This window comes from Semicossyphus pulcher, unplaced genomic scaffold (genome assembly GCF_022749685.1).
Source record: "Semicossyphus pulcher isolate SPU_LCO1_2020_fin unplaced genomic scaffold, fSemPul1.0.p SCAF_10, whole genome shotgun sequence".
Classification (NCBI taxonomy): Eukaryota; Metazoa; Chordata; class Actinopteri; order Labriformes; family Labridae; genus Semicossyphus; species Semicossyphus pulcher.
The window spans coordinates 9,409,523-9,434,418 of record NW_027211604.1 but is presented as its reverse complement, the minus strand read 5'-3'; the positions used below and the strand labels follow the sequence as shown (position 1 = coordinate 9,434,418).

Genomic DNA, 24,896 nt, shown 5'->3' with positions numbered 1-24,896 from the left:
GAACTTTATTTTGCTAGTTGTTTAGCTTTTTTCACGAGCTAACATAGTCACTGTCTTTGCTAAAAGCTGTGCCCTGCTCACAGAGTCTTGATATAGCACAGGTGCATGCTGGGAAACTAAAACAGTCAACTAAAAGAAGCTCAAATCTCTGTTCAACTGGAGAGCAATAAGCATTTTGTACCGACATATTTCTACCTTTATTGAACATCTTTCTTAAAACTGTTTTTCTGTCTTGGCCTGAAAGCTGAAGCCTAGCCTCACTACACAACACCTGATTGATTTATGTTTCCCCTGACATCATGGCTGTTGTGAGAAAAGAAATAATTTTTTTCTGTGTTATATTTGAAGCCTTGTGCTCCTGATTTTAAATATGTATTATTTTTCCGGACTGTGCTGAATAATTGACTATGATAAATGCCCTTGATGGTTGTCCTGCCTGCTGGCTGTTGTAAAACGTACCATCTGTTTACAAAGTCAACCAAAACTCTCTGAACAAAAGATAATTTGTGCATCGACTAATAAATCACAGAGATGATATTCGCTAAGAGACTTTGACATTCAAATTTTACATTTTGCTTTGTGTTATTGAAGTTAAAGTACACTCACTGTCGCATTGAGATAATTCCTTCAGTTCAGGACTTTCAAACTGAGCCTTTCCCACCAAATATCTTTAATTGTAGGCTTACTGAATAGCTTAACATTGACAAGCTCATAAAAATGTTTAAATCCAAAATATCCAGCTTAGTTTAGACAGAAAAGGAATAAAAATAAAACTCTCAAGGGAATCGTTTGTAAATCCCCCCAAATCCTTTTTCTTGAGCAGCTGCTAACATGTCTCCAAATGTCATGCATATCCCTGCTTATGATGTTCACTATTATGTGTCGGGATACGGGGAGGAGAGCTGACACTCAGCTGCTGCCTTTTCATTTCCCCTCTGCCACCACAGATACACAGCACTGGATTCTTGTTTGATATCCTCCAGCTGATAAAAAAAAAACATGTTTCTGCCTGTTTGACCTGATAAAGTCTGGATGATGACAGAGCTGGATCCAGTCTGAGGTCAGCTCAGCAGCTTCTTATCTGTGACCAGACTCTTCATAATGCACCCAGACAGGACCGTCGCCTTTTGAATTCCTTAACCTCCCTGAGTATCAGACATGCGGGCACACACTCTTCCTCTTTAGACTCCTGAGTGGCTGATGTGGTGGCGCCCAGCAAGAGCCACTTGTCTTTAAAGGCCATACCTGATCTGAGTGCTGTCTGCCGAGCGCTTCACTGTGAAGGTCGCCAGCAGGGGAATAGAGGGCAGACGTGTCAGCTGAGTCGCTGTGCTCTGAATACTTAAGAGTCACATGTCCGATAGTAACGGTCACCAGTCAGCTCAGAACAGCTGGTCCTTTTTGCCTTGAGTGGATGATTTTTTGAAACATTTCTGATTGAATCATGCACATTTTACGGGTCAATGCAGCCTGACACAAAAGTGTCATCTTTTTATTCTGAATTATTTGCACATGAATGCTTAAGACAGTTCTGAAAGTGGCCCCAAAAGCACCATGCTGTGCTAACATCTGCTTTCCTTAGGTGTGACCTTAACTAACTGTTCATATTCATAGTAAATTCAACTAAACTGGTAATATCACAACGGTTCCCTCTTTAAAGGGGGACCCCACCAACTTCACACATCTCTCTTTTCACAGGTGTAGGGGAGTACTACTGCGTATGTGAAAACAGTTGTATAAAGCCTTTTGTGGCTCCAGAGGGAACTGTGTGAAGTCTGATAAATTGCCTCAAGTAATGTCCCTGTCAGTGTCAGATGGGTCTAAAGACTACAAGTTTGAAAATGAAAAATATCTAGGGGTGTGAAGTTGCAAAGAAATGAGCTTTACAGATCTTTGTAGCCTGTCCTTTATCACTGTGCGGAGCTAGCAGTGCAGGGCTACATGAGCTGCTACTAGCATAATACACTATTAAAAAAAAGAAACAGTCGGTTAGGTCTGAAGACAACAAGTTTTAAAATGAAAAATTTCTGGCGGTGTGAAGTTCCAAAGAAGGGAGCTTAACAGATCACTGTATAGCAAGCTCTTCATCTCTGTGTGAAGCTAGCAGTGCCGAGCTACATTAGCTGCTACTAGCATAAAACACTCGACTCTCAAATTAGCTGCGGTGTCACAAAGTCTTGTTTGAACAAACAAATCTTCAACTGAGATTTTAGATGAGCACAATAGGCTGTAAATAAGAAGTGGAAGTAATCTTTTGGTTTCAGAAGTGAAGCCATGCTAACACGGCTATCTGAAGTCCAAATATCGTCATTCCTTGTTGACAGAATGCCAGATTTGAAGCTGATGACATTTCTTCCACTTATTTTATGTAGTCTATGTTGAGCACACAGAAACCTTTCCCCTGCAGATAAACTTTAAAACATTCTGCTAAAGAAAGGGTTGAAGGGACTTTAAAATTCAGGTCTAATAGCTTTACAATTCAATAATTCAGGAAATGTGGGACTTTAATATTAACAAGGCATGTTTAACAGCCAAAGGGCCTTAATGAGGCTTTATCATACCCATACCTTTACAAATAATGTATATGTATCCCACCTAAACTCAGCCTAAACTATTAATGAGCACTTTACATTTCTACCTAATGAAACATACATGCGGGAGATGATATTAAAGCTTTAGCAGCCATGATAATAACGTATCACTAGACTGTGAACCAGACTGAGAATCAGTTTTCAATAATCCGGTGTAATGCCAGCTTCCACTAAAGAGGCTCTGTAGCTGATTTGTATTTACATAAACACATTGTACACCAGCGCATTCAGCACCTTTAATAATACCCCATTATTTCATGGAATCAGCAGTTTCATCCCCGCTCGGAGAGAAAAGGTTTTTGTGATGCTGCTTTAGCTTTTGGTCCACTCAGCTGTAGTATGTCTGCTAAATATGTTTTCCGTTTGTTAGTTATGACCCAATCCGGCATGTAATGAGCTGCTGCCACTGTGCATTTATACCAACACTCAACATATCCTGTGCACTGTTCCTCTGATAATGGGAATATGCAGATTTCTGATGCAGGTTGTCATTATCTCTCTTGGGGGCTGTTTATTTGTGCTGCTGTTTTTCTGTCATTAATATTTTTCTGCTTGATAACATGGTGCCTTTTTTGGTATATATGAGGATTTTTTTTAATGGCTGTAGGTTATCCCAGTTTATACAACTTACAGCATACAGTGAACTGGATTTATTTAGAGTTACATGCATTTTAAGTTTAGTCCCTAAGAAATTAAAGAGGGATTTAAAATAGAACCTTATCTCACACAATTAGGCATTTCAGTCACATTTTTTTAAATTATTATAGAAATACAGACCAAACTGTGCAAGATCCAGTACAGCAAATTTACTCTTCATACTCTTCATCTTCAACACATTTTCTATAGTTGATCTCAGTGTCACCCACTCAGCCCAGTTTACATTTGTTTTCATCAAAGCCACTTTGACGCTCGCTGTTTCAGCACAGAGAGAGATGACCCTCGACAGGACATTGATCAGTTTAAAAAGCCACATGTCCTCATGCCTGAGGCGGTGACCCAGATTCTGTTACTTAAGGTCAATCAGACAACACAGTTTAGAATAATCTTCCACATATTACCCAGAGGAATGAACATATTTTAAATGTACTCATTCAATTTATTCCTCACAACTAATATAGTACATCAAACATTTTTCTTATGGTGTCCTAATGCACAGATTTAACAAAAGTAGTAGATTACGTACTTCAGCTGAAAAATATGAGAGGGAAAGTAACGAGAGATTTTCCCAAACTTAGGATCTGCTTATTGTTGTAATCCCTGTGACACTTTACTCATGGGACAGTGTGTGTGTGTGAGCGTGTCACCGTTTGTCCTCACATAACAGATGTTTTGTTGAATCGGCTCCATGAAACCTTCAAAAAGCTCAGCTGGAGGTCCTGTTTTCCTGGAACAATCCCAGTCATCAGACAGTTCACCTTCACTTCCTTTTAATTGCACAAACTATTTTAAGTTTAATTATGCCGCTTTGCAGCTAATAATAACACCGTATTCATGAAAACCACTGTAACAACATCAGATTAATGGATCAAAGTGGCTCTTGCTTGAATAATACCCTCAGTAGCAACTTAACTTAATGAAGAAGCAATAAGATTGTGGATGCATAAAATAAAGATGAAGTGTTGTTCTTGAAGGGAAATTAATCAGATAATTGCTCTCCTTGCTTACTTTGCATCCATAATCCTTTTTGTTTTCCAAGAGGGAGTGTAAAAAAGCTTCAAACTTCAAACAAATATAAAAAATCTTGCTGTTTTTTCCCTCTCAGCTGGAGTCACTGATGTCTCTGCTTGGCTGTTTAAGGATCCCTCAGTGAACCACCAGTGGAACTACTGTATCCATATTTCTGCAGGTTTTTCGTGCCTTTTATGCGTCCCTGCTCATCCAGGTTACTGCTAGCTCAGCTTCTTCCTTTCATCTACCTCAGCGACCGATTCATCCCGTGGCACAGTGATCTCTGCGTGGTGCCAGTTGTGCTCTCTTAAGCTGCTTCTTTAACCGCCCGTTTCTCCACATGTGCTTGAATATTTGCTACAACTCTTATTGTTGTGACTTTGCTCTGCGCTTGAGTCAAGTTTGAATTCCTCGATGAGGCAGGGAGGAGATAACCGAGGCGACATCCTGCGACACAGTGCTGAGGCAGCATGGGACTCTCAGGCACTTCCCAGTTAATATATAGTTAATTATGCTCTGTAACCTCTCAGTGCTTTTAATGGCAGACGCAGCCTTAACTTAATCTGTAGCGGGTGCAGTGACCTTCTTCGATCCTGCCTTTATTCTTGAATCAGTTTTGGCTGTTATTTTTTCCTATACCTCTGATGTTAACTCTAAAATATATGATTTAATCTTGTATCCGACGGCAGTGTTATATAGATACACATACTGGGATGAATACGTTGAAAGAGCAAGAAGAAGAATGAAAAGTAGGAGAAATCATTGTTTTCACTGATGCTTTTCTCTGATCCAAGACTCTAGCAGCTGTTCATGTCATTATAATTGGGAATTTTTGAATAAAACCCAAACAGATCGGATCTGTTTTATTCTGAAAACCACTTTTAAACAGTTAGTGATGTTGGTTAAACACCTTATTTACCTGCTGCAGACGTTTCTGTCTCCATTTATGTTGGATAATCACTCTAAACTATCATAATCTGCAGCGTGTCTGCAGGTAGCCCTTACAAAGACAATTTGTTGTTCAGATAAACTCTTAAATGCGTCATGTGTTTGTTAATAGTTGTAATAAAAAGCTTTTCAGACTGTTGTAAACCCTTGTTAAAGCTTTAATATCCTTGCAGCGCCTCTCTAAAGCTATCTGCATTCAACATCTTCCTCCTGGTGTGCTCTGACAACACGGAAGAAGAGACAGTTGTCTGATGGAGCTGTTCTCCCTCTGCTCCCACAGGTTTTGCAATCCTCCAGGCCATCATGGAGTCGGCCGTGGCCAATAACTGGCAGGTGACAGCTCGCTCTGTTGGGAACATCGTGGACCCCACAGAGTACAGACGCATCATCGAGGAGATGGACCGCCGGCAGGAGAAGCGCTTCCTCATCGACTGCGAGGTGGACAGGATCAACTCCATACTGGAGCAGGTATCGAGCCAACACACACCTCCAGATGAGCCTAATTTATTTGAGAATAACAACAAAATTCTTTCCCTAAAATACCCAAATTCAGCCTCCAGCTCTGCATCTTCCGTTGTTTCTAAAGAAGTAAACTCTCTGCCTGCCTACTCGTTTTTTTTGTCTTCCTCTGATCCCGTCTTTTCATTTCTTTTCATTATTACTCCGAACACCTGGAGTGCAGCATGTTGCCTCAGATCTCCACATCCTCATTTAGAAGACGATGTTAAAACAGGCCAGACAGCTTCATTCAATTACGGCTTGTTATTTGTTGTTTTTCTTGTGCGTGCACGTTGTCTGAGGTCACCCGGGCTTAATTCACGTGGAAGAATTAAAGAGCCTCCTTGTCCTTGTTTCCAAGGTGATACTCAGCCAGTTTTCCCACATGAGTCTTGATTCAGATGCAGTGTTTGTTAATGTGTGCTGCATGCACCACGGCCTCACTGTAGAGAATACTTACCCTCCAAAAAGTGTTAAATGAGGGTTAAGTGAAAATGAGTTTATTTACTCAGAAGATCATTAGTGTTCATTTAGGGGGCGACTAGAAGCCATGTTGTTTATGTGCTCATATTTTACCTTGCAAATTAACTATGAAGGGCTCTGATTATCAAGAGTAACCAAACTGCTTCAATCATTTAAAGGACTTTTATTTTGACAGTTGAATGTGGATAAAATCTCATTGTAGTGGTGGTGAGTGGTGTGTGTGTGGGTGTAGTCGTAGTGGTAGTAGTAGGAAGATGAAAGTATGAATGTACATTTATGTATTTTATATGTGAATCTTTTCATGGTTCATGTTGTAGCCTGACACCTACCTGTGATATTTATACATGATCTTATATAACAAGGGACAGGAAGCTGCTGTCTTTGGTTTGATAGAGAGTGTAAGCAAAATCCCACAATGGAAGGTATAAATGATAATAAATCAATGGTTTTACACTTACTGTACCTAGGAATGATCTAACAAGCACATTTTGAATGACTCGAAATGACTGCACAGTTGTAAGTATGATCAAGTGGCCTTTTAAGTGATGTAAAATAGTTCCCTATAAATAAGTAATGGAGCGACGCCTTTGAGCCAGTTCAGGCAGGCAACTCAGGCTGCACTGATTTCACACTTGACATGCGTCATTCTCCACAATCACCTGACAAACACTTCCCCCCAATTTGGCGCTCTATTTACGCTGCTAGATTTCTGGTCTCTCCCTCTGCTCTGTCACTGCCACCGCTGCCCTGCACCAGTACTGCACTCATACTTTGAGCCCCGCCACCACCTCCAGCATCCACCTGCAGGCTCTGGCTAGGGGCATCTCTGCATGTACTATAAAATGTGAGGAGTTATGAGGTCGGAGCCTGGACGCCAGAGGCATAAGAGAGTAAGAGTAAGAGAACAACATCACTGGGACTTTTCACTCTGCGTATCACTCCGCCTCAGCCAGGTGTTCTGAATGATGTTAACATTACAGCAGACCGTGTGTGTCTACATTAATCAAGCTGAATCACACAACAGACTCTTATTTCACTGGTTGATGATTAATTAAATAAACAGATAAATGTACATCATGCAAAGGACGCTCTATGGTAACCTGTAGACACAGAGTGCAGGAGAATGTTTGTGTTGCTTGGCAACAAAAGTCCACTTTCAGTTAAATTGTGGAACTAGATGAGTTGGTGGAGCAAAAAATAATCTGTTCTTAATTAATACTTTTTACTACTATTTGCCACTTGTATTATCTGCAGCATGACCGAATCACAGCCGTGATGATATTCAGTACATCACTCCCTCTCATGTGATGAGGCCTTAAGCACACAGTGCAGGGGTTAGAGAACGCGTATAAGAGTCATTTGTGGTCACTGACAAATGTCTGACGTAGTGGTTTATGTGTGAGGACGTGTTGGCAGATATAATGTGACCAATTTGACAGCTTAAGTTGTGTTTTACTTCAGTTGGGATTTTGCAGCCACTGCGTCAGCTCAGTAATGTGCTACCAAAACTGCTAATCCCACAAATATCGTCAGTTTTCTGTGTGTGTGTGTGTGTGTGTGTGTGTGCGTGTGTGCTCATTTGAACCATTAATCCCCGCACATCTTAACCTTCTGTCCTTTGCAGAGATATTTGTGTTAAAAGGCTTCTGCCCTCTGTGTAATGATCTTCATTATTGCCGGCCTTGCGAGTTTCACTCTGACCTTCACTGCAGATCTGTCTTAATTTCCTCCGACACGGGGGAATATTTTTAGTGACGGCACAGAACATTTTCATTAATTAAGGCGAGTTTGCTTTTCTCTGCCCTCGAATGTTCTCAAATTGCCTCCATATTAGATTCCTGTTATCCAATCAGATAATAGTGGTCACTTGGTGTCACATAAGGCCGATAAGATTATAATCTCGTTACTGCGGCGCATTAATGTGAATGGTGGCCTTGAACGCAGCATCTGTCGCACAAGTGTCCCTCCAGATGCTTCAAGAGTGGCAGGACGCGGCTTCGTCTCTCGGGAGCGCTTCCTTGCACGAGCTGTGACATCAACACTTGCTTTAATGTAATATCAGCTCCCAGTGTAAGTAGGACACGCTGTCCCATAACAGCAACAACAATGAGCCTACTATAAATAGCCTACCCTCCTAGCCTGAGGGAAGATCTCTCACAAAGGCAGGAGTGAGCAAACACAAGCGAGATCACTCAGGCATCAGGACGCAGCCATCACGGACATGATTACATTTCTTACCAGTGTGTAACATCTGACCTTATAAACATCAACATAATCATTAAATCTAGCCTTTAATTTCCAGACAGTGGATTATAAATTAACGATACACTGACAGCTATCATTCATTTTGTGCTAATTATGTCATCACGAAGGTACTTCCACTTGTAACAAGGCTCTTATGTGTTGATAAATGTGCTGTGGGTTCTTTTCTCTCCCCTGCCGGCTCTCTAACCGCCTCGAAAAGTATCAGTCTGCTCATCCCTCCAGTTAAATAAAGACGGAGCGATAAACACCTTTAAGGCTTTTCATCAATAATAGAAGCACAGTGGATTTATAATCGCTGCCAGAGGATCAGTCACCTCCAGCCTCCTCCTGCACGGTGGACAGACAGAGAGAGAAAGACTCAGAGGGAGGGAGGGAGGGAGAGGCAGAGAGCTTGTGGGAATTGAGCCATGTAGTGTGAGTCTGCCTGTCTCGTACTGTGGAGGCAAATATGAGGAGTGCTGAACACCCAGGGGTGCTGTGGAATTTCACTCTTTGCAAGAAGCCTAGTAAAACAAGACGCCGTGTTGGGATGAGATTACATCTGTGTGGATGCTGTTTAACCCTGTGTGTGAATTGCTTTTTTGTCTGTTGCTTCGCATGGGCATTATTGTGAGTCGCCTGGTCGTCTGCTCGGAAATACAGTGTATATTTCGTCAAGATGGAGGGACTACAGCCATGCTTGCTGAGGTAGCTAACAACATTAGGCTAACATTCTTACGGTGAAACATGCTCACATGCTTGAGTTATAACTTGATATTTAGTCTTTCATATACACCATCCTAGATTAGCCTGTTAGCATGCTAACGCTAATGTATGTGGTCTGCCTCTGTTCTGTTGTGTAAAAAGTACCGACAGACTTCTCCTTTGTTTTAGTTCAAGAATGAGTTCCCTCAGAAAAAGACAGAAGGATATGTCTAACAGTATTAAAAACACAACCCAAAATATATACATTTAACATATTGTGCTTTCTATATGAAAAATATCCACGCGTGTTCCCACTTCGCTGAAGTTGTGAAGAAACATTCACAGGGTTTCTCTCACATACGTGCTCCCAGCGCCCGTCTAACATCATGGGTGAAGTCTCTGCATGCCAAGTGCTAGCTAACATTTCCCACAGTACGCACTAGCCTAGCTAGCTAAACGGCTGCCCCGTGACACACACATTTCTCATCACCTTCAGCTGTAATAACAAGATTCATGAATGAAAAACCACACAGAAATAAAGTAAGAGCTTGCCATATTTGCAGCTATAACCTGATAAACTTTACAACATGTCAATTTACAACATGTCAACAAAACTTAAGCTACATAGAAGACATGCTATTGGTAATGCTAACCAGCCTCCTTGAAGATAAAAGTCTGCCGCTATCTATATTACACTCTCTCCAAATGTACACTGTCCTGTTCATAATGTAACATCACACTACTACTGTCCACAAGTATTTAGTAATAACCAGAAATTACAGTTGAGGTTGTTGAGAATACAATTAGTTTTGTCATAAACCAAAGTTTTGGGGAACTGAAATATCGACCTGCTGACTGTGCTAGATCAACAGTTCAGGGGTCAACAATGTCTTGATGATTTATCCAATGGGAACAAAGAACGTTTGTACAAATATTCATGCCAGTTCATTCAGTAGTTGACATATTGGAACAAGACAAGAAAAACAAACACTGACGTCCCTAAAACCAGGAAGTAAGTGTGGCTAAAATGTATTTAAGAGTAACTTTCTGAGAGTCATTCAGAGTTAGTTTACCATATCATGATTTCAGGCTCTAATATTTAGTCAGGTAAGAAACAGAATATGGATCATTTTGGCACAATATGTGCTTAAAGGTAACCAGTGCAGTTTGTGCCACTTTTAGCACTGTAGAGAAATGTATTTAGTTTTGGAGGGTGCATTTAGAGTATGAGGATGTTCATGGCCATCATGTTTACTGGGGTGACCTGATGCACTCTTGAGCAGACTACAGTGGGTGGGAAAGAGTATCATGGTGGGTGTAATGTAGCATAAAGGTTATGCATCAATGAAAGAGGAGAAAAAGAAGTGACATTCAAATAGCCTTCATAAACACTTTGCTAATGTTGTTTGTGGAAGGAAAAGCATTTAGTGTTGGCCTGTTTTAAAGGCTTTTAAGTTGCATTCAGTGCATTTTGTTTGAGAAGCATTAAATGCAAAGAATTGAAGAAAAATTATCAGGAGGCAATTTTATGTTTAAAAAATATTTAGTCGCTCACATTTTATTTGTTTACTTTCTTTTTCAAACTCCCCTGTTTAGTTTAGCATTGATATGAAACCTCAACTTGACCTACAAATAGAAATACAAAAGCACAACATGAAAAGTTCACATTTAATACTCCAGGCTGAACTTAAATGCATCCCAATTGAACCCCAACAACAAGACAAATATGTGTGGATGCTTTTCATTTCCATTATAAACAAGGATTAAACATGGCCTCTGAAGAAAGAGAAACATTGACTGTAAAGAGGAAGTTTTTTGAGCAGACTTCTTTGTAGCCCGGGCGTCCAAAGGAGACCCTCGAGAAGTCTGAGTTAAAAGCAACCAAAACTGAAAAACAACATCAAACACAGCAGAGTTGGCAGACGCACAACTGCAACACAGATACTGGGGACATTACAACATTCATACCCGTTTTTGTTTTGTTGAAAGTGGCGTTCAATAAGAAGACTGTTTGAAGTTTGAAGTGTGAAGCTGATGGCTGCTGCAAGCGGAAGAAATGGGGGCTTAAATCATCAGACTGCGCACAGTCCCAGGAAGAAAGGAGTCGATTATACTTTAAGTGCTTTTATTGTTTAGAATAATTAAATAAACAAGCAACAAAGACCAAATCTAAAATAGTCTGTATATTGTGAAAAATGTGCCGTCAGATAGAAAGATGACTGAATTTTCAAAATAAGGGCACAACTAGAACCTCAGAGTGGTTAAAAATGGGGCATTTGGAGTAATGTTTGACTGATGCACGGCCATGTTCTTCCTCTGCTTCATTTTTCCTTTAATGCCTGTCTCTGACAGTTAAATCCCTACTCACGTTTTGCCCTGTTTCAAGCAGCACAACAATAATGAGTTGACTAGTGAAAGGGGACAGTTATCAACCTTAGGATGTCCGTTCCACTTCTGAGGACGGCAGATGACAAATCACTGTAACAAAGAGAAGCCTCCATCAGTGGGAAGAGAGTCAAATCCTCTTGAAGGCACTCGGGCAGACATCCAGCTCTGCACAGGACTGTGGCTTCAGTCTGCTTAATTAGAGTCGATCCCCGCAGGAATATTCAGGCTGATGGTCCTGCAGCTTCAAACAGCAAAGCTCAGACCTGCTCGTCCAGACAGGCGGGCATGAGGATGGATAAAGGGACAACCACTCTCTCTGTGTCCCTCTTTGTGTCCCTCTCTGTCTGCGTGCTGGAGTCACCGTTTGTCTCCTCCACAGCACGGGGACATAGACCCATATTTCTGATTATATCCTCAACAAAGAGGTGAATACTAATGTGTAGCTGTAACATGAGTCTGTGCGCCGGGTTTATTTGTCTGTTCCCGATGATTCATTTGATTGTGTTGAACTGGCGGGGGCTGCAAGATGAAGAGCTGTGTTTTATTTATAACTGCAGAGTCTCAGCATCACTCTGAAGCACCAGCACATTATTGTTACTTTAAAGATCGGACAACAAATTTAAGATTGGGATCCAAAGTTTTGCAGAATGTAAGATGAAAAGATTGACTCACATCAGACTGTTGTATATGAAGCTAAAGCCAGAAGCCGGTTAGCTTAGCTGAGCATTAAAGACATTTAAAGGAATCCTGGGGCGTTTTGTTGTAGCCAAACACAGTGGGGTTTTAGAACCCGACTGATATAGGATTTCTGAGACACCAATTTTAAGTTGAAAAATTTGCTTATTACTGATATTTTGGCTAATATTTAGCTGAAATTAAAATAGACCTTTTCTGTGTTAGATTTTGCAAAAATTTTGTACCAATATGACTTTGCAAAGCTACTCAGAAAGCTGCTTAATTAAATATATAACTATATTAAAGAACATTTACCATTATTTTTGCAGTGGTTAGCGCTTTCAATTTACAGCTAGAAGGTTCCTGGTTCCAATCCCGGTTCCAGACGTAGCGTGAATGGTTGTCCGTCTCTGTGTGTCAGCCCTTGTGTACCCGGCCTCTTGCACACTGACAGCTGGGGTAGGCTCCAGCCCCCCTGTGACACTGAACAGGATAAGCGGTATAGATAATGAATGGATACATGTCAACCAATTCTAGTGATGATGCTCTGCTACATGTGCTAAAGCATTCTCTGTAATACATTTTTACATGGGTAATTATCAGAAAATATACATGCTGATATAGATAGCCTATATCTGTATCTGTGAGAGGCCCATATCGGCGGATAACATCGGCTGACTGATATATCTGTCATGGCTAAAATTCCTTATTCAGCGTTTCTCACCAACACAAATTATGTATGTCCTGAGCTCTAACAGAGGGTTTAAAGTTTTATCTCCCTCATAAAATATTAGCAAAGCAACTTTTTTAAATATGTAAAAACTTTCATTGTTGACATTTGTGTTTGCTCGCTCGCACTCTTCTTCTCTCTGACCTTAGCTGACTCTTTGCTAACTTTCTTTAGCAGATTACCACACCAAATGTAAGAAGTGTATCAGGTGACTTGTGTTCAAACAATTCAGGGACTTGCCCTTAAAAACATTTCTCAATAGCGCTACTAGTGGTCAAACTCTCCACGGGGTACCTTTAATTTGAAGTGTACATACACAAATGTATACCATGTGTTCTTCTCAGTGAAGAGGACATGTCATGTCTGCCTATCACAAAAAAACCCACCACATTTTTGGAGATGCTTCTATGACTCAGCTTTTTTGCTTGGACTCCATGAAGCCCTCAACTGTTTCCAGATGAGAGCATAAACCGTACAATACAGTTGACAGGTCATGGCACCAGGACTTTTCCTTCAATCCATCGAGCATTGAGGTTTTTCCCCCAAGGCTTTTTGAAGAAGCAGCTTTTGTAGAAGGATTTTGACAGAGAGGACGGTAAGAGGCCTGTGACAATGAAAGTGTCTCTCTGTGTGACGGTGGTGCCTGACCTCTTCCTGGTTCCTGCTGGTTTCACATCGCCACAAAAAGAGATTATCCCAGGGGAGCGTGAAACTGGAGCATCAGGATCCTAAAAATATTTGTTATGCCCAGATACTTTTTTCAGAGCAGCTCTGCTAACAGAGGGAAGGAGCAAGTCCCACAGCAAACCCAATGAAGTGATCTTTTACAAGAACATGTGTATTTAGGGAATATAAAAACGTAGGCAGATAAAAATGTCTCCGTAAACAGAGCAGCTCTCACATGCAGCTTTGCTCACATCATTAATTTAAGAATCAGTGATTTAACTCTTTTAAACCCAGTAATAATATCTTTTTGGAAGAATATACTTTAAACAAGCAGATATACCGTCTCTGCACTGAAGTTTGTTCGGCTCTAAAGAGAAAAAAGGATCCTCAGGGGGCTTTGTGTTTTTTCAGGCGCTCCTCTTTCCAGGAAGTTAAAGGCAGAAAAATCGCTCCGGGCAAGTGGCCTGTTTATGCTTTCAAAGGTTATTATGTTTTCTTTTTTGGTTTTGTTCCAAAGGTTTCTGAAGAGAATGATGTAAATGAGTTACCTCATCAAATATTTTTTAAGAAGGTAGTGCTGATAATATTTTAATTCCTTGTTACTAAAGCTGAATATCGACACAATATGTTTTCTCGTAATAATCTGTTGTCAGTTGTATCTTTATTTATATCTGTCAGATATTTGTAGACATGAGTCTGTCAGTGTGATTATATCAGTTGTTGAAATATGTTCAATGTTTAGAATGAAAACACTGTTAAAAAGTGGTCATAATGACTGAACAAAACAAATTTAAGGACAAGAACACTTTCACTTTGAACAGATCACACAGGAGCAATGCATATGTTTCATGTCAATGCAGCCTGTTCCCAAGCCCAAGGTCTTTAATACGTCAGCCTGGTCGGTGGCCCAAGCAATGACTGTATATATAGATGGACGACGCGTCTCCATCTGCTCTTACTGAACAAAATTGAAGTCAAAATAGCATCTTGCGATGGTGGTGTCATTTGGAGCCAGAGTCTGTGCAGTAGAGATCAGCGGGTGGAGCCACCGTAGCCACATCTGCTAACCAAAACACACACTTAACTTACCGAAAAAAACCCAGCAAGGATCCCGCACACCGGCGCGTTTAACAGCAGAACTACTTGTGTTGGTCGACACTTCAATGACTGTAGTGATTGTTATAGTAAAGTTTCCTCTCGCTGTTCCTCCTTTACTCTGCTAATCTGGAACATATTTGTCAACAGAGCTGTCAATCATCATTTTGACAGCATCAAATAACTAATTAAAAATAAACTTGTCAGAAAAATGAACACTTGGACATAAATCAGCATGATAATAACTAACTATAATGACAGAAACCATGTTTGAGCAACATTTATTTGGCGTGTGTTTTGTTTTATAGTTTGACTCATGTCCCACATGTTAACATGGAGGAGGCGGGCTTTATGACCTGTACTGCAGCCAGTCAGCAGGGGGCGCTCCAAATGTTTTGGCCTCACTTTTAGGGAGCGGTCATGTTGTCCATCTTTTTATACAGTCTGTGGGCCCAACGCATCAAAATATGATGCTGGAGGTTTTTATGTGCCTTACTGTTTTTATGTGTCGTTAAAAAAAGATGACATGTATGGAGAGTGTATAACTCTGCATGCGCTGGACTTCAGGGGTGATGGAGGCTGGACTTTAACCCAGGAGAGCAGAGTTTGACTCTTGTGTGAAACCAGTGGTCACTGTTAATTACTTGATGATGTTGACTTCTTTTTAATTTACTTAAATCTAAATCTATACAGTATACTGTGGACTATACCATCTACACTTGCCAAACTGAGGCTACAGAGAGGTACCCACAGGGCCACAGACTGAAAACTGGTTTGTTTATGTTAAATGTCAACTGTTTTATTTATTGGGTTTTACTCTACTTTTTCCATAGTGCCAAAAGCAGCAATGAAATGTGACATTTAAATTGGATTATTCAAATTAGAAAACAGGAAGTAATACTGCGGACATACTCTCCAGCAAAGTCTTACTGACAGGAGTGATGACATTTTAAATTCTCATGCTAATAAAACAGATTTAAATAAGATATTAAGTAAGTATAAGTATAAAATAAGTATTTGTGTCCCTGTGGTTAATTCATGAATTAAATGAATGCAGCTCTGTTACAATGTGTGTCAATTAAGAGGTTTGAACGGTGTTTGTTTACCCATTGATTGTGTAAAAACACCCCTCAGAATCGTCCCTGTGCTGAATAACCAGCCAGATTTCTCAACTTTAGAAGAGTTGTCAGCCTCTGTGCTCGCTGCCAACGCGATGACTACCAATGCAGCTGCCAGGGGATTTTCTTTCTGTTTCATGCAAGTCAAAACACTTTCAGGTTGTCTTGAAAGGAAATATCTGACACAAAAGCCGAGTGGTAAATCTCTGTGCGAAATGTGCATGAAAGCAGATAAAATAAACAGTGAATGGCTGTGAGGCATTTGGATGCTTAAATGCGTTTGCTTTACATGGCAGCTTTATATTAAGTCCAGAGAAGCAGAAACTTGCAGCGTTAAAGTGAAGTTTAATAAAGAAGGAAGCATTCATTGTGTTTATGAAGCTGCTTCATAGAGTAATCCAATAAAGCTGCTCCTCTCCTGCAGACAAATACTGCAGCATTAGGATGTGTTTGTGTGCCTCGTAGCTACAGTAAAGCAATAAATGTTTACAGTCGATTATTTTCTAACAGTTAAATGTGGTTTCAGTCAGAAGCAGCAGTCGATGTGTCACTTTTCCAAGCTGATATAGAAGTGTGAAGTCTTTCTGCTCGAGTATGTTGGTGACAAACCGGAGCTGCAGTCACTTCAGGCGCTGCGGCTTCATTAGGTTCCTGCTCGGTTCTTACACTTGGGTCACTGCTGTTTCTCCTCACATGGATAAAAAGCAAACAGAAGGTTTCTTTAAGGAAATATAGAGGACAATAAGCCAGCTTAGGAGGCAAAATGCAGGACGTGGGGCATCGGTGGTGAAGGTTGCAAAAATGTCAAACGCAGCAGAATCCATTTGCATTTCCAAGGACGGTAATTGGATTTATTGTCGGGATTTCTCAGAGTGTAAAAGCCGGTCGGAGGGCAAACCAAGGTCGCTCCCTCTCTGGAGACAATTAGGAGGGTGACAGCAGGAAGGAGAGGGTATGAAGATGCACAGGTGTGATGAAAGCATAAAGGTGTGAGGATGCATGCAGATAGAAAGTGGACAATTAGAAACGAAAAAGAAAAGAGAAATATGCAAATAATGTTTGGAATATACCACAAGGGATCTGCATTCACGTCCTCCCTCCAACATGATATCACTTTCACTCTGGACATTTAACACTGAGCTGATTTCAGCGGCTGAGTATACTTATCAAACTGTGTAGGAGTGCAGAAAGTGAAAAGACAGGGAAAAAAGGAAAAAAACATCCACCCCCTCAGTATCTTTTTGAAGCTTCATACTCTGCGGTGGAGAAGCAGAACTGAGGCAGATATGGAGAGAGAGAGAGAGAGAGAGAGAGAGAGAGAGAGAGAAGGAGAGAGAACGAAGGAGGAGGTTTGGCTGGTGATGGAGAAGTTTAAAGAAATCAGTGATTGCAGCTTTCTCTGGATGTGCTTCCTCAGACAGATGCTGAACACAGTTTGGGTTTAATTAAGACGAGTGTGCGGCGGAGACGGGCGGAGGCAGACTGGAGAGCGAGAGAGAGAGAGGGAGGTTTGCCGGAGCCATGACCTTATTTAACATGTTGAAGTAAATGGAAAGGAACAAGCACTGTCATCACAGTCTCTCCCTCTCTCTCTCTGTCTTATACAAACACACACGAAAAAAGTACAAATGTGCTCACACGCCCCCTCTTGCCCTTGCAAATGTCGCTCTGAAATGTCCCTCCTTCCTGTCTTCCTTTCTTCACCAAGCACTCCGCGTGATGAAATTGAAGGTCTTTGTCATCTCTAAATGTTGTCAGTGTTATGCGATGTAAGTGTGACTCACCGCGCGTCTCCTCCTGCGTCTTGTAGGTGGTGACCTCGGGAAAGAACACCAGAGGATACCACTACATCCTCGCCAACCTGGTGAGAGCTCGCAGCATGAAACGCTCCAGCACAACGCCCAGAGCTCCACCGCTCAGCGTGATGCAACGCAGAGAGAGAGAAATGCAACCCTCTCGATATTATAGTCAAACTTCAATATGCAGTGATGGATTTGTAATTGATGTGTTTATTTCTTTCTTATGACCCTTCGCTCTAACTTGTCCTCTTTTCTGCTCTCAGGGTTTTTCCAACATGAGCCTGGACAGGGTGTTTTCTGGTGGAGCCAACATCACAGGCTTCCAGATCATCAACCCGGACAGCCCCATCGTCCAGCAGTTCCTGCAGCGCTGGGAGCGGCTGGATGAAAGAGAATTTCCAGAAGCCAAAAACACTCCTCTGAAGGTCAGTGAGGCATGGCTGGTGGAGCTGCGCTTACACATTATTCAACATGTTCAAAGATAATCCTACTTCTCTTCTTCCGAGTGTTAAAGGTAGCAGAGAAAATGTGTCGATCTGAGTGTTTTTAGAACAACTTGTCCTTGAATAGACGCTGCTTTCATGCTATTTTCTTATTTTTTACATCAGCAGCACTCCTCTCTGTGTATAACTCTGCAGAGATAACATCCATGCTTTTATTTTCTTACTACATCAGCCACCTTCCTGTGTAAGCGGCTGCAGAGATACTGTAATAACCTTGCTGTGGTAGCAGAGCAGTGTTGGCTCTGCGTGATGTCATTAGTGCGTCACTGGAGGTTTCTTGTCGCCTTGCTCTCAGTACACATCAGCGCTGACCCACGATGCCATCCTCGTGATCGCAGAGGCCTTCCGGTATCTCCGGCGACAGCGGGTGGACGTGTCTCGCAGGGGGAGCGCGGGCGACTGCCTCGCCAACCCGGCAGTGCCCTGGAGCCAGGGCATCGACATAGAGAGGGCTCTGAAAATGGTAGGACAGAGGGCGTTCACTGTCTCTGTACACAGCTCTGATTTATTCACTCGCACAAGATCGTGATTCTACCTTTTAACAGGCTTTTATTCTTTCTATAAGATTCATTTTTAAATCTTAAATTATCTCTAAACAATAAGAAACAACTCTAAAGATCATGACCGAAAAATATATTCACACATCGGCCATTTGGGCATAAATGTCCTTTTTTTAATACATAAAGCACCTGATTTATGAACAAGTGTACTCACACTTAATCTATCCAGCTACATATTTCATTCCATTTAGCATTTTAGAGCTACGCTGTTAGATAATGTACAATATTTAGTGATTCTTAAACTACTTAAAATCTTTTTGGCTGAGCAAATAGTTAAAATCAGCGTTCATCTTGCTTTACAAAATCTGTCACTTTCACTTTTTCTAACTGATTTTACAAACTAGATCCCCCTCCTCATCGTTATAATAAATACCTGGAGTCTACATACACACGTTGGGTCACCTGCTCTATGTTAGAAACAGGTGTTATCATCCCTTTCTTGTTGCCTGGCAGGTCGCAGTACAAGGTATGACAGGGAACATCCAGTTTGACACATTTGGTCGACGTTCTAATTACACCATTGATGTGTACGAGATGAAGACTGGAGGCCCCAGGAAGGTAAGTGAGCCTCAGAAACATGATCATTTAATTAAAGCGTAATTAAATACTCAAGGCAGGATTAGCATATGATATAGACATAAGTTCTGTATACATTTTGAACCCATTAACATAAATACAGAAAGTTTCAGGAAGCTCTGTGATCAGGGTTTTTATTTCTCTCTGGTTGAAAGCTCACAAGTAATATGGGTGATTTTCATTTGGACAGAAGCTGGCTGTAGTTCAATCTCGCAGTCGGCTCAAATAGTGTGAGCTCACATCCCGTGAGAGATTTTAATCTGGAAAACATCCACGAGCGTCAGTCGAGCTCTCCAGATGGAAGCTAAATCTACAAACTTTGGGAAGTGTCATTTAGATGATAACATGGCTTAAAGATTGGCAGCATCATGAACAGCTATTTAAACATCATGTTATAGATTCAAAACGAGGCACGAGTACTAATCCAGGGATTATTTACTGCCTCACTCCTTTACAGAAACAGATGAAACATTAATATTGTGTATACATTGTTTTATAATGAGACGGTGAAACCACTGACTGCCCTCTGACCAGAACATTAGTCCAATCAAGTGTCTTAATGCTTCATTGTGGTTCCTGGATGAAGTGCAGCGCTGTTAATCACATGAAATGTCCAGGAGCTTTAGTTTTATGTCAACTGGCTGGTGATATTTTCTGTGTGTGTAATGTTTATGTGAATTTAACCTCTTGAAGTTCAGTTTTCAGTGTTTTCCTCGAGGAAATTGTCCGACACCTTCACGCCTTCATCACAGTAAAACTCAGTCCAGTGAGCGAGCAGGTCTTTTAGAGCAGGTGTTACAACTTGAGTCCCAACAGCCAAATTCCCTGGCATCTGCCTCTGTAGCATTAAAGGGCACCTGAGAGTAAATAGCATGTTATCTTCATGCTACAGCAGACACATGCTATGTATCCAAAATAGAGGAAATTTATATTTTTGGTCATAAAACCAATAGAAACATTTAATTCAGCTCTCTATTTGAACACATGCCAGCCTCAGACACAGACAGAGAAGAACACACAATCTATCTCCAGCTACAGTGTGTCTATCAAGCATGTCCACACGTCTCGTCTCGCTCCTCGGCTTGTTAAACAAGCTAACAAACAGACGTCGACTGGGGGAGAAGTGCGCTGGCTCAGAACAGTCATTTAGCTAGTTAGGTTGACAGCTGTAACACACGTCAATGTCTGTTAGCTCAGATGATGAAGCACTCAGTTTACTCAATACAGCTAAGAAAACACTGTCCAGCCTCTAATTAGCCTGTTTACTGGAGCGAGGCTGTACATGGGCTGACCTCCTCAGAGGTTTGGAGGCTTAAAGGCCTCTTATTACAAGTTTTTCCTGAGTCCAACGACTTTCAGCACATTTTAAAAGCACTCTGACATATTTAAGGAAGAAGGAAATAACTTTCTTGCTTTCAGTTGGACTTTTTCACTGATGTATCTCCAGATACTGGCTCCATAATCCCACAGTTCTCTGCTGTAACGTGGTTTGTATGATTGCGCAGGCCAACGGCAAAAGCAATGCACACACACACACACACACACACACATACACATAGAGCCACATTGGCTCGACTAGCTCCACGACCCTGAACTCTGACAAGGTCCCCACAAAAGATGGCAACCAAAGGAAGTGTCCCCATACTGTCCACACAGATCTGCTCACATACATGACAGCGGCCTCACACATGCTAACACAGTGTGATACAAACAACGTGACAACACAGTGAGTACTGTGCATCAGAAGTGGGAGACGGCGATGTAATCTTTGCTCAATACACCAGAAATAAACACAGTGCAGCTCCTGGAATCATGCTAGGTTGAGTAAACACAGGCCGCTGTTTGTTTTTGTGTTAGATTAGACTGTGTGTGCTATCTGTAGTTAGTATTAATAGATCAGTACAACAGTAAGGCACATTTAGACTATTATATTTGTCTTGTTGGTATTAATTTTACCAATATTGGAGTGCTCTGTTGGTGCTGCTTTCTTGTTATGTAAGAGCACATTTGCAGAGCCAGGAATAGCTCACGCCTACTCTGCTGAAGTGTAGCGCAGGTGAAGCAAGAAGCACCACTACAAGCTTTTTATTAGATCGCACATCAGGCACAACCAACACTGTCTCCTGCTGCACAGATAGAGCCCACCAACTCTATGCACTTGGAGGCTCTACTGTTAAAAAAAACTGTCTATCTGCTGCTTCCTGTAATAACTGTGAACCTTTTCTGTCGTTTACAGATCGGCTACTGGAATGAGTACGAAAAATTTGTATATATTATGGATCAGCAGGTCACCAACGAGTCCTCTTCTGTGGAAAACCGAACAATTGTGGTCACTACTATTATGGTACACTCTCAAGCAGGTTTTAAGTGTTTCACCTCAAGATTTCTGCCACTCAAGGTCAAGGTGTCCATTGTTGCAATCTGTCCTGGGAGGGTAGAATTATTTTGTTTTGCGTTGCTTTCCATCCACTCACTACATGTTGAAACAGTCGACTCACAAAGAGTGTTTCAACTGTATCCGTGTGGGTGCCAAAGCATTTTGGTTTTTTTATATTACAGTGGGCTGTTGTAGTAGTGACATCACAATAACGGCTTTGGTAACGATAACGTTAGAGATAGGCACCATCGTATTCACATTCAGTGCATACGTAAGTAAACATGTTTCCCTCTCATTAAGTAAACCGTCAGTGACGCTGCGTCTCCGTGGAGACAGGAAATGATCTGCAGCAGCGGGAGGGCGTAAACAAGCAAAGGCTGCAAACCTTTGGCTGTTTATGTCTTTAATTTACTTTGGCACTGAAATGTAATCATCTTTAAAACCAGTGCTCCCAGTATATCAAGCTCAGTTTAGTGCTAGTTAGACTAGTTAATCGCAGTTTAGTCCCCATCAGCCATTTTTAAATGTAACATAAGGTGCTCCTTATCTTACATTTAAAGCCATGGCGTCTCGCTCCTTCTGACTTTGCCTAATATGTTTTCATCGTAGGCAAATTCAGAATGTAATAGTCATTCTCATTTCAATGTCCAGAAACTCATTATCCTCATGAGCAGGCAGGAAGGACAGCACAGAAGAGTAGTGTCATCGCATTATTCTCTCACTGCCAGGCATGCCTTTGCTTTGAACACAGACGGCTCTTATTTCAGACACATCACAGTCACGTCATCGACTTCATGTTGCTTTTCTTACATTTCCATAACTTTAAAGCAAATTACATGTTAAATGAAAGCTCTTCCTGTTATTACAGGGATGACATTCTTTCATTTTGACTTTTGTAACATTACACATGACTGCAGAATGAAGAGAAAGTAAAGATTAAACACTGTTGAAGCCTCTGGAAACATTTCTCTCTTGATGACTTCTTTTGTGAGTCAAATAACCTCTGATATGTCATGTTCATGCCGTGTAACAGAGTAAAACACCTTTTCTGAATATCCTCAAGGTGACATCAGGTCATCTCAAGGAGGTTTAACGGCAAACATGCTTCACAGGGAGTAACATGATATTTTAATCCAAGGCACAGAGGTGATACAGTCCAGACAAGAAGCAGATTATTTTACTGTCATGATAGGAATGAAAATGTAATCAGTATGGCATTTTATTGGGTCATACAGCTACTCTTCTGAAGTCTCAGGGTTTTGTGCTTAACACTAGTTTGATAAGTGTGTTTATCTCTTATCTGTGCGCTCACTGACGTTTACTTCATGAACTGGAAAAGTGCTCCATTCAACTTGTCTTGCTCCTCGTGCCGCGCTGACGCAAAGCACATGCAACCCCCCGCTTACCGCCCATTTCCACAGATTTAGATGGTGGATGAGGTTAGCATGAGGGAGCCCCGACATCCTGCTTTGCCTCCTTTTTTAAATGTGTTAGATGCTTAACTCCTCCCGCTATTTCAGTCGTCCTCTTTACTGCTGCAGCGGCCCGCTTCTTTAGTCCCCTGATAACATGCCTGTAACTGATGCTGCGTAGATCCTTTAGCCTCTGCTCTGTGTGGTAAATGTTCCCCTCGTCTGTGCGTTCGTCACCCCGCATGCGTGCATGCTACAGAACCAAATCAAGGCCTCGTGTGGCCCTTGAGGCCCAGCCAATGTGTGTGTGTGCTTTCTCTACACCTAACTCAATACTGTGTCTGATTAACAGGAAGCTCCGTATGTGATGTACAAGAAAAACTATATGCAGGCGGACGGGAACGACAGATATGAAGGCTACTGTGTCGATTTAGCTTCTGAAATTGCGAAACATGTGGGGATAAGATATAAGCTGTCGATAGTTCCCGATGGGAAGTACGGGGCCCGAGACCCCGAGACCAAGACGTGGAACGGGATGGTGGGTGAACTGGTTTACGGGGTAAGTGTCAGTCCGCCTGTGGTGCTCATAATGTGTCTTCATCTTTCATAACGTCCGTGTTCTTAACCCTCAGATTCGTTCAGATTATTGTACATGTAGTAAATGTCTTGAAGTATCCTCATCATTTGAGCAGAGAAGATGTTTTGTAAAATTCCATATTTTGTCAAAACAACCAAAAATAAATAATGCAAGAATACTGTGGAGTAAAAAAAATTTCCAAGTTCACTCAGTCCTTTCATGTCCGCCCAGTGCATCACTGCATTCCCTGATAAACAGAGGATGGATGTGAACTGTTGTTTTATTCTCTGTTTTATACCTGCTAGTTTAAACATAAAAAGTAGTTGTACTTTGTGTCAAAGTGTACTGAGTACGTTTTGGAAAATCTCTTCAAGTGTAAAATCATTTGTGCTGTTCTTTTGTTTGCATCTCATGGCTCAGTCTAACTTGAACTTGAGTTTTAACAAGATTATTTGCATCTTTTATGAGACTGCAGCTTCTGAAAACATGAAAAATCTAACAAAAATCTGCATGCAAACAGTTCTCCAGTGCAGGTTTCTTCACCTGTAGTTTCTGCTTTTATGACTATTTAAAGACCTCCCTGCCTTCCTGCAGCTCTCCAAGTATTAATAGTTCACACATTACAGATGACCCCCTGTAGTCATTGAAATGGCCTCTACTATGTCTCTGCATCAACACTGAGTTCTTATTGCAATTTAAAAGCAATTCACATATAAATGAGCTCATACAAGAATGAATACTGGACACCTTCTCTCTACTTTATGTAAGATAATCATCCTTGGTTTTCAAATATTCTAAGTCCAGTGACCCCCTCCCATCAATGGCTTGTCACCTCAGTGAGCTGATAATTGATGAGCCTGTCAGGCGTCGCACAGGCTCTGATGGAGGGGACTTTAACAGGCTGATTCACATTTCATGGACTGCTTACATAAGCTCCTCCACCTCTGTCTTTCCAACCCTCCGCTTGATTCATGGAGGAGATTTGGATCGAGACAAAGACTTAAGCCAACACAAATGCTGAGTGACTCATTTTCAAATGGCAGATTCCCTCTCGCAGGCTTTATTGCAGGTCTGCTATTCAGTGTATTCCAAGCTGCTGCATTTAGCCGAGTCCAATCTGTTTACTCACTTTAAAAACTGAGTGCCTGCTCATGAATATGTGATTAAAAGATGTGGCTATAGTCATGGTTATTGGTTTGGTTTATCACGGTCTGTGTTTATCATCATTTCTTTTAATTAGGGCTGGGCGATAAACAATCTCAGTAGGGGATCACGATAACATT

General features: G+C 41.4%; 1 protein-coding gene across 3 annotated transcripts in view; it reads left to right on the top strand.

Moving 5' to 3' along the window:
- Positions 1-24,896, top strand: part of LOC138594530 (glutamate receptor 3-like) — a 78,491-nt gene that overhangs the window by 32,303 nt on the left and 21,292 nt on the right. For all 3 annotated transcript variants that reach the window (XM_069665659.1, XM_069665667.1, XM_069665676.1), the window contains exons 4-10: positions 5,488-5,675; positions 17,620-17,673; positions 17,872-18,033; positions 18,407-18,574; positions 19,125-19,229; positions 21,484-21,591; positions 23,389-23,595. In XM_069665659.1, the coding sequence (XP_069521760.1) occupies positions 5,488-5,675; positions 17,620-17,673; positions 17,872-18,033; positions 18,407-18,574; positions 19,125-19,229; positions 21,484-21,591; positions 23,389-23,595 (992 nt within the window). The remainder of the gene's footprint in view (positions 1-5,487; positions 5,676-17,619; positions 17,674-17,871; positions 18,034-18,406; positions 18,575-19,124; positions 19,230-21,483; positions 21,592-23,388; positions 23,596-24,896) is intronic.